Source organism: Eptatretus burgeri, chromosome 2 (assembly GCF_056783735.1).
Source record: "Eptatretus burgeri isolate ZD-2024b chromosome 2, Ebu_testis_v1, whole genome shotgun sequence".
In the NCBI taxonomy this organism is placed as follows: domain Eukaryota; kingdom Metazoa; phylum Chordata; class Myxini; order Myxiniformes; family Myxinidae; genus Eptatretus; species Eptatretus burgeri.
In genome coordinates, this window is record NC_140962.1 from 11,632,395 (window position 1) to 11,649,851 (window position 17,457).

The 17,457-nt window shown below is 41.0% G+C and overlaps 1 protein-coding gene across 1 annotated transcript in view; it reads left to right on the plus strand.

Moving 5' to 3' along the window:
• The window catches only part of LOC147031430 (lutropin-choriogonadotropic hormone receptor-like), a 141,278-nt gene that overhangs the window by 20,765 nt on the left and 103,056 nt on the right, over positions 1-17,457 (plus strand). Inside the window, exons 3-4 of the mRNA XM_085862987.1 lie at positions 10,437-10,568; positions 12,320-12,448. Of these exons, the coding sequence (XP_085719113.1) occupies positions 12,396-12,448 (53 nt within the window). The 5' untranslated portion in view covers positions 10,437-10,568; positions 12,320-12,395. The remainder of the gene's footprint in view (positions 1-10,436; positions 10,569-12,319; positions 12,449-17,457) is intronic.

The window sequence follows — 17,457 nt, forward strand, 5'->3', positions numbered from 1 at the left end:
GCATTTAAAATAATTTTATAAATGCATTTAATCCCTTGTGTCTCCTTCATAAATGCTACACACATTTTCCTTCTTCACACTGATTATTTTTCAGAGCTGTTTGTCAGCTTGGCACTTGGACCACCAAACGTCTTCCCACCCCCCCACCCCACACACCCCACACATACAGTGCTGTGTTTCTCCGTGCCTTCAACAAGTGATCTTATTTTGCATCCCATGATCTTTATCCCTGTTTGTCAAAGTTGGGAATTTGGAATCAGAATAAGCATCCACCCCACCCCACCCCATCAAAGCATCATGTCCCCACCTTTCTGCATCCCTCCTCACACTACCCTCTCAATTCTTCCCCCTCACCCCACCCCCACAAAACTTCCCCTCAACCCACCCTCTAAAACCTTCCCCCACACCCAACCCTGCAAAAAAAACCCCCCAAAGCACACGGAGGAAGCAACTGGAGAATGTTCGATTTCATAAATAACAAACAAACAAGCGAAAGACAAACCAACAAACAGACCCAAGTGCAATACCCTCTCCAGTGGCGAGGTTAATATGTTTTTCTTCTACATTTCACTGTTCATTATATTGAGTCGATATTCACTTGTTAAAACAGGATTATCTATCAATCATGATAAAGAAATAGGTTACAAGAAATGTTCCTTGTAATATATTAGTATTTAGTTATACAACAAGTACCTTTCACAATGAGATGCCTCAAAGCACTTCATAGGCAAAAACAATGATAACTCGAAGGACACTCGCTGGAGCACATATCTCTGCCATGCAATGGCTAGGAGAACATATCGAGCCTCAGGAATTTTTGAAATATCATCATATTTATCGTTTTTTGGCCCCATCTCTCAATGGTGAAGAATCACTTCAAAAATTAAAAAAGTCTGTTGTCTGGATCTAGATCTAGATCTAGATCGTCACCAAAATCGAATCAATTAGTCCTTGTTCCACACCTAACCTATCCATCAAGTTTCGTCCGAATCCGTACACAACTTTTTGAGATATTGTGTTATATATCGGTTTAGCCCGATCTCTCGATGGTGAAGAATCACTTAAAATTTTCTCAAAGCCAGATCCAGATCTCCACTAAAATCGAATGAGTTTGTCCTTGTCACCCTCCCAACCTGTCCACTAAATTTCAATCAATTCCATACACAACCTTTTGATATATCCTGCTCACAAAGACATACAAACAAACAAACAAACAGACAAACAAAGCGACAGACAGGGGTGAAAACATAACCTCCTTCCACCTTCAGTGGCAGAGGTAACTAGAAGGGAACTTGGTAGACTGCATACATCCGCCCAGATCCTGGTGTTGCACTCCCAACATGTCCACCAAGTTTCATCCGAATCCGTCCACAACTTTTTAAGATTTCCTGTACACAGACAGACAAACAAACAGACAGACGGGGTGAAAACATATCCGCCATCCATCACAGATGGAGGAGGTAATAAATTCAATAAACAATAAAAAAAGGAGAGAACAAGTCGAAAAGATATTTTAAAATAGGAAAAAAGACAAGCAAGCATGACTTGACTAGACCAGCCTATTCCGTCCTTTGCAGGATGAAGGTCTCCCTCAACATGGCCCATTCTGTTCTATCAATGAAAGTTGAGGCCCTTTACTTGTACTCCAGCAAACTTTCCAATTTCATCTCTTTTTCTGATCTTTGGTCTACCTCTGCTTCTTCTAGGGCCTTATCATCTGATTCCAGCAATTAAAACAAAACATGACAACAGCCTTTAATTGGGATGCACAACTATTATGCCTTTGGAAAATAAGGCAGCCATGCGAACAGGCTGACAAATCAAAATGATGAAAAACACAAGCAAATAGGTTATCAGGTTCTGAACAGAGAGCAGAGTGAATAGAAAGGACAATAGGTGAGAAAAAAAAAGAAAGTAAAGCTAAGTGTAAAAGATGAAAATACCTGCAAACCCAGGTGCAGAATGGAATAATTTGTGGACATTGTAAAGATTATAAAGTCACAGCTCCACCACCATTTCTTTTTTTACCTAAAGGGACACAATGAGGTAGAAATGGGGAGTCAGGGATGTAGAGATTTCCCCTCTGCAACCACCTCTTGTTTGTCTGTGTGCAGAGATGGGTAGGGATGCTGGGGAAGAAGAGAAGGGCCAGGATGTATGGGAAGAATAGAGGGGGTGCTGGGGAAGCAGAGAGGAGATGGGTACAAGGGACGCAAATAGGGTGTGAAGGAAGCAAGGAAGAGGGTAGGGCATGGAGGAAGCAAAGTGGAGGAGGGGCATTGGGTGGAGGTACACAAAATTTGGGGAGCCTTGAGCAGGTCATGGGGAACCTGGGTGTGAAGATGACATGGGGGAGGGAGGCTATGACATGAGACCATTTGTCAACATAGACTGACACACTGTACAAAAGGGGTTGGCTATAAGGATTCCAAGGGCAGAGAGATGAAGACAGACTTCTGGATTGGGATGATGGTGATTTGTTTATTTATTTATTTATTTATTTTCGTATGTGGCGGCTTGGCTGTATCATTTTCTGGGGGCATGACTGTGCCGCTGATTTAATGCCCCTGTTACCATTAAGCTAGTATTCGTTTTGCTGACCTAGGAAGGATGACAGGCTGATGTTTTGCTGACCTTGGAAGGATGACAGGTTGAGTTAACCCACCTGGTATTAATTCAACGGCCCAACAGGTACTTAACTGGCAATGATGATTCAACAGATGTCCGATAAAGGCCTCTTGGTCCTCAAGACAGCTGTTCACCACCATCTCAGATCGTCCCCAATCCAAAACCATGAACTTTCTAAACTCATGAACACTCCCTCCCCCCAACCCCACCCCAATCCCTCCTCCTTACAAATTTACAGATTTCCCTCCCAAGAGTTTCCTTCTGCATCCATCTTGTCCACCACCCTATGCATCCTTTCCTACCCCTCATTCCTCCCCACACCCATTGTTTGTCCAAGTCTCCCTCTATCTTGACCTTCAACTCTGCTGTTGATCTTTCCCCCACTCTCTCGACTGTTCCTTTTGTCCTGTTGCATCCTGATCTGTGTAGTGTAGTCATACTAACTCTTCCATAAACCTCAACTATATATATATATATATATATATATATATATATATATATATATATATATGTAAATAAAAGGCACCAGTGAATAGATAGCATCACAACTTGAGCTGAACAAATTCTTGAATCTGCAGCAGATGTTCAAAGTGGGGATATTCATCACTCCCATCCAACTCGTGCCGAGGCCCATGAAAATGTTGGACATACTGTAGTTACCCTTGCTGACGGAGAGGGTATTGCATTTGAGTCTGTTTGTTAAGTTGTCGAAGACAACTTCTGTCACTTTGTACAGTTAAGAGTGTGTGTGTGTGTGTGTGTGTGTGTGTGTGTGTGTGTGTGTGTGTGTGTGTGTGTGTGTGTGTGTGTGTGTGTGTGTGTGTGTGTGTGTGTGTGTGTGTGTGTGTTTTTGTCTGTCTGTCTGTGCATCGATTTTCTCAGCGGTCCTTGAGTATATGTCCACGAAACATTTTGACATGAAAGATAATCACCCAAGGACTGAACCTATAAATTTGGGTGAACCTGGATCAAATGATGACGTCACGAAAAATTCTCAAAGTTTCAAAAAATCCCAATCATTTACATGGGACGAAATTTCAAAAAATAATTTCTCTGCCATTTCTTGTTCAATTGCTTAGATATTTAATGTGCTTATGTAGGGTCATAATATCTTTCACCCTGCCATGTTTCAACCAGATCTGATCCAGATTGGGACGTCACAAAATGTTTGAAATTTGCATTGAAAAGCCCATTTACATGACAAAAAAATTCTTAAAATTCGAAAGTTTTATATTTTTCGCTCAAACTTTTAGGGAATGTAAAACATACGATTGGCCATTAGCTGACGTAATTTGATCAACTTCCGGTTTGTATTCTGGATCCCATCAGCAAAAATGTGTCATAATTTGGCCATTTTTGAAAGCGCGTATCTCCATCAATTTTTGTGATATGTGGCTCAAACTAGGTGAGAATGTAGTTCAGATATTATTCTTTCATGAGATATCCAGGCCTTCGTTGTGACTGTTCCGGTTCAATAGTTCGCCTGACACCGAAAATTCGTCTATCACGCTCAGGCGCCAATGGCACTATTCTGCAAACGTGATGTATTATTTTGCAGTGCAGGCCAGTTTTATGAACAATGAAAGGCCCTCCACATCTAATCGTACCAATCCATTATGACGTTACCATCACGCAGGTGTGTCAATTTTCCGTTTTCAGTAAGAATTTTGCTTGTTTTTATGTGGAGGTGATGATGGAGTTTTTGACTTAAACCATTGACATCACATTCCACATTCGAATGTTGTTCATGATGGCAACTGACTGAACTGTAAATTCTGTTTCTTGTGCTGTATCCGTGTGACTGCAATGAAGTTATAATAAATTTTCAAACAACTTCGACAAACTTCCTCACTCCATGAGTGATTCATTTGTTTGTTTCTTTGTTCGCACAGAACTTTTGTGTTTTTCTCTGCAATCACTTGTTGGACTGAGATGAAATTTTCACCATTGGTGTGACAACTCAAGTACAATGTTTTAATGATAATTATAGTGTCACATCCCATGGTAAATTATCAAAATGTATTGTTGGTTCACGAGTCAGTAAGTGACCACTATATTCGTTATGGGTGTGTGTCTGTCTGTCTGTCTGTCTGTCCCGAGCATAGCTCCGTTGGTTTTGATCCGATCTTGATAAAATTAGGGTGCGAGGTTTGTATGATGATCTAGTTGTGTTTTCCGGAGAATGGGCGTGCTGCGCCCATTATGGGCAGAGCCACGCCCAAAAAACATGTGTTTTTAGGGGGTAGCCGGTTTCAAGTTACATCTTCTCAGAGGGGGTTTGTTGAATCTGGCAGGGGTTTTCGGTATTTGGTTAGCCCAATGGCACCTGCATAGCCCCACGGAGCTCGATTTTTCATTTTCGTCCCAAGGTCAAGGTCACAAGGTCACGAACTTAGAAAATGTCAAAAAAATCAATAAATCGGGCATCGAGCTCCTAGGGTTTTCAACTGTTTCGAATGAAAGTTGGTATGCAAGTAGTGCTCTTCGACTACTACAACTTTCATCATTTACGTTTTTCCCAATTCCCGCCAGTTTGCTCGTGGCATCCCCTCAATGGTCAAAAAATAAAAAAGGCGAACCGTGTACATTGCTCGTGAACCATCGCCGTCTCCAGACTTGTCCCCATCTACAATGTCATAGATCACGTGGTGTGGCAGCCATGTTGGAAAAACGGAAAAGCTTTGGACCTCTGTACCTACAAAACTGCACCAAAGAAAAGATTGAAACTTGGCACATGGCAAGTACTCCACATGAGAATGTGATAATTTTTTTGATGATGTCATAGGTGCCTTCATTATGACATCATAATTGCATACGTAGAACGCTACATCCAATCAGTATGAAAATTTTTGTGGGTCATCGAGGGATTAATTGGTAAACAGAAAAAAAAATGATGACGTCCTTGGTCGCATGGTTCATCAGCCATATTGTTTTGAAAAAAGGCTTCAAAAATATTCTCTGAAATGGCTGAACAGATCACGGTGAAACTTTACAGGTATGACCGCCTCTCCATGAGGAACAAAACATTCCCACCTATGGCATCATAGGTCACATGGTTTGACAGCCATATTGGATTTACCCTAAAACCTACAAAAAATATTCTTCTTCTTCAGAACGGCTGGACAGATTGAGGGAAAACTTCACACACATTCCCCAAGCCTTGGGGGATAACAGGGTGTTCACGAATAATTGATAGGTCACATGGTCTGACAGCCATATTAGATTGAATGAAAATCTTTTAATTTTTTTTTTATCTTCAAAAGCTTCATCCATTGACATGAAACTGTACAATTATGATGTATAGTAGTAGTGATGGGGAGTATAGGCAGCAGTTCACATAACTGGTATGCAGGTATTCATGTGCGGTTAAAAAGACCTAAATACATATTTCAACGATGCTCCAAAAGCTCAAAAGCATACACGCACAACAGAGGTTGTTGTTGGAAGGTTTTCTCAGCGAGTGTAGGTAAGATTGTTCCGTAATAATTCTGACAAATGATATTGTTACGGAAATGGCCCTTATTGGAATACTAAATATAGGATTAGCTCAGATCCCCCATTAAATGCCTGTTTAGCTAGGTTGTGTGGTAAAAAGGACGTCATATGTGTGTCGGGAGGTGTAAAAGGCTGTTTTGTTGTCTGGGCGATGGTGGTGGAACAGGGGCCCCCTCTTCTTCCTCCCCTCTACGGACGATAGGCCCCGCCCAGTTGGCTGGGAGGGTGTGGCCAAGGGGAGGAGGTGGAGTTAATGGGAGGAAGTGACACGAAGGGGAGGAGCTTTGGTCGACAGTCGCTGAGAGAAGGCGTCCTCATGTGTAGAAGAAACGAAGGGAAGAAAAGGGGTTGAGTGTGTGGAAATAGTCGCTCTAAAAGCGTGCTCGTGATTCAAAACGAGCGAATGGAGGAATTGAGTTTTGAGAAATGGCAGTGGGCTTTTGAGAGGCTGCCTGCACGTGAGATTCTGCCGAGAGAATACGACGACAGTCGGTCTTCGAGGCGGGAAGGCAGGAGAGGAGACGCCGGACCTTCTGACGGTCCCTGCTCACACCAACGGCTCGACACGTTTGCCGGAGCCCAGGACCTCGATTTGGGCCTTGTCTTGTGAACGGGCCAGGCCTGGATTTGTTTGCTGAACCATGGAGAGAGATCGGCTGAGGCCCATCGTTGATCTGGCGGACTTGTGCCATCAACATTGCGCGGGGCCAGAGCGCACGGAGACCGCGTGCGTGAGGTCTGTGACAAACGGACAAGCGCCATTTTGCCTCGCGGCGTGGTTCGAGCGGGAGTTCGAATCCGTGGACATTCGCCTGTTACGAGCGACATTCGTGCTTTTTGACACTTTCCTCTCGTCCATGAGACATCACCAAGTACTCTGTCTTGTCTTGCATGCATGGTGTTTGTCTTTGTCTGCACGTGTTGTACAAGGCATATTTCGGTAGCGATCCCCTCGAAACCTGTAGACTGTGGTTCCCTAGTTAAGAACGGGTTGAGAATTGGTAATAAAAACATTGTCGTGAAGTTTTCTTGTGTTGTGATCCCCTATGTTCCCCAATAAATCTGGTTTATTCGTATGAAGTTGCCGCTATGGATTAATTTGTGTCGCGTCGAGGAACGATCCGTTCGATTGGCATATAACACCAAAAAAATGGTTACAGACTGGTAGACTCCGCTCGGTCTCTGACAAAACCAGTCTGTAACCAGGGGTTCTATTTCCCCAACTGGCAAGGTACAAGGATTACGTTGGTATCGTGATTGAAGGCGCATGACCCGAGGCCTGTGCTGAGCCGGCCGGCGTTATAAACCCCAGAGACTGTGGTGGTGAGGGTGGCGCCTTGGACCGGGTGAGAATCCCGCCACCCCTAATCCGCAACAATATACTGTGATTTCAAAATTAAGTTTATAAATGATTACATTATAATTTACAAGTCATGTTGTAGGTTTGTAACTTAGAAGATAAAAGAAAAGATCGAAGGAGGAAGAAGAGGAGGTTCAGGAACGTCCCGAATGAAAAACGAGTGGCTTGCGAGTTTCGTCTGGAGTGGATGTTCTGAGAGCGTGCTTACAGAGGAGTAAGATGCATACTAAGCTTAGAGGCACTTTAAAATTCAGAGTGGCACTTGGGAAAGCAGATTAGCATGCTCGAAGCTGACATTTTTTTTTCGTGAGTACCAAACCATTTCTGCTGGTATTCATTGGAGAACGAAATAAAAAAAAATTGTGTGAACCCCTGAATATCTATCTATATATTACTAAAACTCTCATCTTGTATGGATGTATGTATGTTCCCAAAATACAGCCAAAACTGTACATGATAGCACAAAACTTTTCGGCCCACCTTGCTCACCATTCTCCTGCGGTGTGCAGTATCAAGTTTCGTTAAAATTGGGCAACAAAAAAAATTATTAAAAAAGCAATTCCCGATTCAGTCAAGTACTCTCCAGGAGTATTTGATCAATGCAAACAACCTCAGTGGTATAGCTTGCTGGAGCTATCTTTTTTTTGTTGTTGAAATGATTTATTTTAAAATCTCAAACATTTAGTTTAGACAAAGACCGATTTATTTTTAAGCATAAAATAAACATCGACATTTTGATCTAATACTTCCGTGTTCGTGAATAAATAAAATTATGTTTAGACGTGTGCCCCGTTGAACGATGACTCCTTAGGTAAATGCGCTATTTTTCTTCAAGTTAAAGTTTGACCACTAAATAATGTTAAAATTTCGTGTCTTGTTTTTTCATCAAACGCTGTCACAAGGGGGGAACCCAACGGGATCACGGGTCGTCTAGTATATTACTAAAACTCTCATCTTGTACGTATGTATGTATGTATGTTCCCGAAATACAGCCAAAACGGTACATGATAGCGCAAAATTTTTCAGCCCACCTTACTCACCATTTTCCTGCAGTGTGCAGTATCAAGTTAAGTTAAAATCTGGCAACGAAAAAATTATTTAAAAATCAATTACCGATTCAGTCAAGTACTCTTCGGGAGAATTTGATAAATGCAAACAACCTCAGCGGTATCGTTCGCTGTAGCTATCTTTTTTTTTTCTTGAAATGATTTAATAAAAAATCTCATACATTTCGTATAGACAAAGAACGATTTATTTTTAAGCATAAAGTAAACATCACCATTTTGATCTAATACTTCTGTGTCCATTAATAAATAAAATTGTGTTTAGAAGATAACACACAATAATTTCTTTGACTTTCTTTTCTCCGTTTTTTTTTTCTTCACATTGACGCACAGTATCGAGATTCGTTCAAATCGGGCAACGAAAAAAAATATTGAAAAATCAATTACCGATTCAGTCAAGTTGTCTTCGGGAGTATTTGATCAATGCAGACAACCTCAGCGGTATAGTTCACTGGAGCTATCTTTTGTTTTTTCTTGAAATTATTTTTTTCATCAAATGCTGTCACAACAGGAACCCAACAGGTTCATGGGTCATCTGGTATGTTTTAAATTTCAACCTCATCAGATACATGGTCTGGCAGCCAGAATTATTTAATTTTTGATGTGCGGTTTTTTTTTTTTTTTTTTTTTTTTTTTTTTTTTTTTTTTTGAATAAGGTTCACTTGGTTATGCCTGGGTGGGATTGAGAGTAGAGGATCAGCAGCTGAAATGTGAATCCTATTCAGGTTCCTCTTGATGACTTCATCTTTGCTTTTTGCTTGTTCGGGTTCCTTTTGATTTCTCCAATGCAGGACTGTACCTATTTGGTCATCCATTTGATTTGAATTGAATTTATTTTAATCCCTTTCTGAATTCAATTGAATAATAATAAAAACGTCATGGGTCAGGGTCAGATGTCTGATCAAAGTGGAGTTGCATCAAAGTTGGATATCTTGGTATCCGGTCATCACTGCCAGCAGTTATAAAGTGGCAGTTCTAATTAGCTCTCTTATTAATTACGTAACACAGCAGTGCACAAATACCACAAAAAAACAAGCCCTGGCGAGGGTCTGCACTCTCTGATTGCTCTTTTTCGTGTTTGAAATGTTTTTATTACTTGTCATTATTTAATTCAACCTATTCATTACATTTTAACCTCTTAATATCATTAATGCTCTCTTGCTTTGAAGAACACGAAAGGAATGGGGAGGGAGGACAGAGTCGAGTCCCTGTATTACTGTATATTAAGAGGAGTGACAACTTGCAGCTAGATATCTGCAATCACAAAGCAATCACCAAGGGTAAGGTTCCCTCAACGGGGGAGGCTTACCCTTGGTGATCGCCCGTGATTTACTCTTGGCCCATGATCCAATGATGGCCATACTTTTTCGGACCACCATTTGACCTTGGCCTTCAAAATTTGGGATAGAGTGTAAATTCCCAAAATGTATTCCCATTTACAATATATCCGTAAAACTCAACATCATGAATGTTGATAAACTCTCTGACTGTCTTTTCTCCCACTCTTTGGATTCCTCCACTTTTTCCAACAAAATATGCTGTTTTGCTACAAGGTGAGGCTGAAGGCAAATTGATCCTGAATTATTTTGGAATTAACCATGACTTATTGTTAACCATTGTTAACTACAACACTTCGACTAATTCGAACAAAATTACATTACACACACAAGTGACGTGTTTACTTATAAGCAACTAATCCAATTTATCATCTTATCCATTCCTCTCCACACCTAATGTTTATCCAAGTCTCCCTCTATCTTGGCCTTCAACTCTACTGTTGGTGTCCCCCCCCCCTTTCCCCTCTCTACTGTTCCCTACCTCAGTGGGTGGAAGTTATGTTTTTACCCCGATCTGTCTGTGAGCAGGATATCTCAAAATGTTGTCGACAGATTCGGACGAAAATTGGTGGATGGATTGGATGTGTGACGAGGATGAAATGATTGGCATATTTTGGTGAAGATCTGGATCCTGATCCGGGCTATCAATGGGATACCAAACATAAACTGTTCAGCCTGGTGGAGGTATGTGCTCCACCACGAGCCTCAACTTTGTGTACAAAAAACAAAAACTTGGCCAGGATCTTCTTGGTATGTCATAGATTATAAATGTATAAATGTTTTGATTGGCCAGGATCTTCTTGATATGCCATATATTATCGATCGATGTTTTGATGTTGATTTATGTCTGTTTACGAATTATACCCAATTGCCAAATACAGTACAATGTGAATACAGCACCACACATACAGTAAATGTACACACACAGAACTACAACTTATCTATCACAGAAACCACCCCGAGGTCTGTTTCCATCGCAGACGACTAACTTTATTTTCCCAATTTTTTTTTCATTCAGGGAATCTGCAAGTAATCGATACATTTTGAAACTGTTCTCTGTTCAATTGGTACATCCAATGGCACAGCGTCCTGCCATTTTAAATGAATGGTAAAGCCATTGTGCGCTCATTCAATGAACGATCGAAGGATACAAAATGGTGCTGATGACTCGAGTGGTCAGAATTCTCTGGGATGTGCCATGTCGCTACTCCTAGTATCTATGGACTCTATAGGACAGAGAAGGGATAGTCCTTTCAGTTCTTTTACTCTTTTGACACTTTACACCCTTTAGACCCATTAATATCCCATATACCCCTTGAAACCCTCAAGATCCTTTAGACCTTGAGACCCCAACTATTATTGGAATGTACCCTTTGGACCTTCAGACATTAGACCCCTTAAGACACTTTTGACCCTCTAAACCCCATTAACCTTTTGACCCCTTAAGACCCTTTTGACATTTACATCCTTTATACTTGTTAAACCTGAACAACGTTTTGGAATTTACCCTTTAGACCTCTTAAACGCTACAGAACTTTAGACTCCTATGACCTCTTAAACTCTACAGAACTTTAGACTACTATGACCTTTTAAATCCCTTACACCTGGAGACCCTTTTGACCTTTAAACTCTTGAGATTGCTTCAGACCTTTTAAGACTCTATGAACACTTTATAATCTTTCAATCTTTAGAATTTCCCATAGACCCTTTATGACCATTTAAACACTAAAAGACCCCTTACATCTGTAAACCCTTTTGACCTGAAGAATATTTGAACCCCATTAGACCCTTTAAACAATAACTACGATTGGAACATACCCTTTAGACCCCATATACTTTTAAAACCCTACACCTATTAAGACTCTTTTAAGACTTTTAAGACCCTTAGAAGACGTTCGACATCTACATCCTTTAGATCCTAACTAATTTTGAAATGTACCCTTTAGATCCTTTAAACCTCTCTAGACCATATACAAAAATGTATCGATCCTTACACATGTAGATCTTTTGACTATTTAGAGTTAGACTCCTTCGACCCATTTAAACCTTTTAAAATCCTTTCGACACTTTAGACCCCTTCAGACCCTTACATTTTACACTTTATAGCCCAGAGACTTTCAGAGCCTTTAGACCCCTTCGACTGTTTTGACCCTAACTACTATTGGAATGTGCCCTTTTATACCCATTTGGGGGCATTCAAAAATTAGGTAATGCATTGGGGGAGTGGGGGTGGTAGGGGGAGGGGGATGTTGTAGGCCCAAATGCTATGGAGTGCTACAGAGGGGAAGTGAAGTGTTTCCAGTGCCGTTACATAATGCTAAATAAATCAATGCAAACTTTCTTCCGGGAATATGAAAGTTTTTAATGACACACGTACTCCAAACATTAATGATAAAAGCAAATTGCTTAGTTTAAACATTGTCTTCCCATTGTAGTCGTCGAGTTTGAAGAGGAAGTCGTGGTGGTGTACCCATACCAACAGATACACAAGGTGGAATTTCCAAACTATCCATGTCAATGTCGTCTTCACCAAGCCATTCTAATTCTTCATTCTCCATTTCTGGGTGAGCTTTCCCACAAGCTTGAATGATATTCTGGTACAGCTTTTCTCTATCAGCCATGGCTTTGTCGAGAGATCTTACTGTAAAGTGATGACTGAAGGAAAAATGACGTTACTTCCCTGAGAAGACATTATATTTTGTACTCACAAATACCACCAGTTGCTCCATTGATGGGAATACTAAGAGAGGGGAGAGAAAGAGAGGGAGAGGGTGGGAGACAGTGAGGGTGTTGGGGAGGGGAGAGAAAGAAGCGGGGGATGGGAGAGAGAAGGGGGAGAGAGAGTAGGGGGCGAGAGGAAAGAGAAAGAAGGAGACAGGTGGGAGAAAGCAAATAAGACCAAATAGTCTGTGGGTTTATGTAAAAAAAGCAAAATTTTGGGTAGATTCTTGTCACCCGTGTTTAAACACATCCATAAACGTCACTAATTCAGAAAAAAAAGGTGCCAGTTTTTAGCTCGCCTGTTCGAAGAACAGAGAGCTATAGCGATACCCCCGGCGTGAGCGTGAGCGTGAGCGTGAAAATGTTAAATTTTTTGTATTACGGAAAAACTCCTTGATGGATTTCGACGAAACTTGGTGTGGGGGGGGGTTAGGTATGGTCTAAGGATCATGCCATTAGATTTTGGACTTGGTCCCCCCCAAAAAAAAATTGTTAGAGAATTATAAAAAATATTAATTATTAGACTCGTCTTTTAAAAACGATAAATGTATAAACAGGCGAGCATTGGGTGGCTTTGACACCAACTCTGGTTCTATTAGCTTTTAGGGCCTCCATTTTGAATTTCAAAATGGCTGCCGTTTTTACCCTATATGTATGATTTTTTGGTATTTAACGTTATTTTGAACATATAATTCAAAGTGTGTGCAAATAGTGTTTGGGTACCAAATAGTAGAGTTCCCACAATAGGGTTCCGTGACCGTTTTTCCGAGACCAAGGTTTGAAGGTTGATTTTAGTCAATTTGAGGGTGCTGATTAAAATGAGTTGGGGTGAACCTCGTGAAAATGTGGGCTAACTCGGCCAGATGCGAAAATTCAAAATGGCCACCATGCTACTTCCAGTATATCAAAAATTGCATATCTTTGGTTCTACATGTCCGATTTTTACGATTTTTGGGTGAAAATATATGTTTTGAAAATCAAGGATGTCATATATTACCATTCCAGATTGTTATATTTAAGGGTTAAGTCACAAAATATGAAATATAACTTTTTGGGGGCCAAATCCAAGATTGTCGTCGAGTAACATCTGGAAAATCGTAAAAAATCAATTTTCTTCTCATAATATTATTGGCAGTGAATCTTTTCATGCAAGTAAATGTTTGTTTATATGTGGGAGTGCACAACAAATTGAGACAAGAAGAGAAGGACGCAATCATTGTCTTTATTTTTTAGAACATGATGTGTACATAATATCAATTTCTCAACTTTTACACTGTTCAGGTAGGTTATACTATTCTTTTGTATGTCCCTCCTGTACTTTATCTTGAACAGTAATATGATGAAAGAATATCAACATTCCTTCATTTTGTCTGTAGAGCAATAGCGTTTCAATGGAAAAATGAAATAAATCATGAATTATCCGAATTCCCGGCAATTCATTCATGTCTGCCATTTATAAACAGTTTGATGGTTCTGGCTTGTCTGACATACTGGTTGCTGCACAGGCCATTGCTGAAGGTTCAGTAGAGAAGGCACGACGTGGGAAACGCTACAAACGTAACATCAGATGTCTTCGGTTGATGTATGATGCTCTGAGTCGACGGATGATCAGAGAAGGCATGCAGGATGGGGTGTCCCCGTCTGAAAATACAAAGGAGAAGATTGCCATACTTCAGGAATCCTCCACAACTCCAGAGAAAAAGCAGGAAGTCTACTCGGAGTTGGAATCTCACCCAGATATTGTGTCCTTCGTGGAACAAGTGTTCCAGAGCGCCGAGTCATCTAACAGTTTGATGGTTAAGTATTGGTTGAGTTTCATGTCCATGGTAAAAGTTCTGATGCTGAATATCCATGCAGTGAAAACAAGGAACTGCGATGAATTCAAGGCTTCATTGTGAATGATGATGCCATGGCTCCATGTCTACGACAATGACCGGTATGCTCGCTGGCTTGTGGAATTCTGGCTTGAAGTAAGTAGTCTTCCCGAGGAAAAGGCCAGATACCTACGAGATGGATTGTTTGCACAATCAATGACTGGCAGTACATATTTGTGTTTGCCTCTAGACCTCTGGATTGAAATGACAATGAACAAAGGTTCCAAGATGAAGGCTGGATGGCTGAAAATTCTGCGGAATGAGAAGATGCTATTAACTACTACGAGGAACGTGAACTCAGTCAACAGAGTAAGGGCAGCTCTTCACACACTGGCACAGATGAAGACCTCTGCTCTGAAGCATATTGAGAACACCCCGTCGTCCGAAGATTGACGAACAGGTTGTCCAAGACCTAGACAGTTGCATCACTGAGTTTGACTGTGACCCATTTGACTTGGATAAACCACAACTGAGAGCTCTGGTATCCGGTGTTGTCGCCTCAGGTGACCTGGTACGTGATTTTGAAAGTGCTCATGAAGATGGTGAAACAAGAGTGACTCAATTCTTCAGAGAACGAATGTTTTCACAGAACACACCATTTGATGCTACTATACACAGATGTTCAAGATACACTTTCAGCAAACCTCCTGTAACTAGGGATTCAGTCTCAGGCAAAGTGACAAAGACAGATGCAATTGAAAACAGAGCAATGGCATCGTTAATTTGGCTGGCAGAATCTGGTGAAGAGAAGTTGACTCTCGCACAGGTGATGGAATTTCGCGTGACAGATGAGTGTTTACCCATATTTAACATCAACGGTACCATGAAGAAAGTGCAAAAATCAAAGTTAGTTGAGAAATTAAACATGCAGCCTGTCGAACCTTTTCCAGATCAGTACATTGCCCAAGTCGATATGGGTTTCCTGTGGAGATTAGCGACCCCAACTGCAGAAGATCCTGAGAAAGCTGATGGGTCTGCCCTCACGTGGGGAGATTACGCTGAAAAGCTTTTTTTCGTTATTCGCAGAAGGCATCCAAATGCAAGCCAGATTGTTTTTGTAAATGTTGCCTATGGTGTGGAAAATTTCATCAAAGACAGTGAGCATGAGCGTCGTAAATCCACGACAGCATATAGAGATGGTCCAGAAATGTGTACAGGAAAACATCAGATAGGTTTCCTGCCACAAAGAACTTCCAGGTGCTGTTCAGCAATCAGGGAAACAAACAAAGGCTGCAAAAGTTTCTAAAGGATGAGTTCACCAAGCTTGTAAAGAATCATAGAGAAATTGACTTTGTGTATTCCATCAGGCAAAATTTTTGGAACATCTCCTCCGGAGAAAGGATGGAAGAATTTGAATGTAGTCACATTGAGGCGGACACAATGCTGTTCTTCATCTATTCGCAAATCCTAAAAGCAGGAAAAATGGAGACAGTCGTGATTGATGCCGAGGACACAGATGTAGTGATTCTTTCTGCATATGTTGCACATCAACTGGAGGGCACCCTTGCTATCAAACGGAAAGACAAAATCATCAGCTGCAGAGACCTTTGCTCTGATGATGTAGCTGAAATATTAATCCCATCACACATCCATAGTGGATCTGATACAACATCTGGCTTCTATGGACATGGGAAAAACACAGTTTATGAAAAAGGAACAGAAACTCAGGAGGCACGCAATCTTTTGAAAGATGTTGGCAAAACACTTCCAGTGACACAAGAGGTGCTTCAGCAAATGGCCACATTCACGATTAGACACATCTATAATGACACAATCAGTAAAACGTTAGGTGAAGCCAGAGCACGGAAGTGGGGTCAGATGAAAAACAAGTCCACATCCCGCATCCCACCAGATCCAGATTCTCACAATCTGCATGTAACGCGAGTTAACTACCAAGTTTACATTCAACTAAACTATGACAAGCCGGATGCATCCCCAAATCCCACCAACAATGGATGGACAATGAAAGACGATGGATGTGTGTCAGTGAGGTATACCCATGATGCACTCCCAAGAAGTTTACATGACTTGGTTGAACAAGAACAGACATTGTTGCACGATGATGATGAGGCTGAAAGTAATGATGAAGTTTGTGACTCTGGAGCCAGCGACTCAGATAGTGACTGAAGGATTACATGTATGTGTTTCAATGGAGATTTCATTTCATTTAATTTACAACTGTAAAAAACATTGCCGCAGTCAAAATATAAGAGATGTTAATATTATTTTATTATGACTGTCTTAAGGCCCGGTCACACCTTGACGTTTTAGCCAGCGATGGCAACGTATTAAAATGTATGTAAAACGCTGGCTTACGTTGAACTTTTGATGTTTTTTTTTAAAGATTCAGACGTATTCATAGTGACTTGGTCTTATGTATAACGCATTGGTAATGGACACAGAACGTTTTGTTGTGTTATAGATAACTTATACCAGTGAATGCTGAACCTGTTGTCGGCCTACACAACCGATGCCCAACGATAGTCTAACTTAGGCATAGCGCGTTGCACGCATCGCCGACGATGTCGTGACGTAGCCTATTAAAAGGCTGACGCACAACGATTCGAATCATAACTGCCGTAGAAATGGAAGTGACAACATCGCGGTCACACCTTGGCGATCTTGCCAGCGTATGCCGACCTAAGAAAAGTGTGTCTAAAACGTTGGGGCACGTCAAATAAGGTATGAGTAAGTTTGGTATACGTGAGTAGAACGCTAAAGTACGCTATCATACGTCGTAGTAAGTAGAGTATGTCAAGACATTTTAAACATATTCAAAATTTTTGGACGTACTCTGCGTATGACACACGTTCCGCATGCGATGGCTATAAGTTTTACACACGATATGTGGACGCTTACACACGTCCACAAACACTACTTATAAGCTACTCATAAGTTGAAACACGTCACGGTAATGTCTTTTTTTTACGCGAAACTTATTTCTAACTTATTTTTGACGTGCTTTGAACCAATTCTTT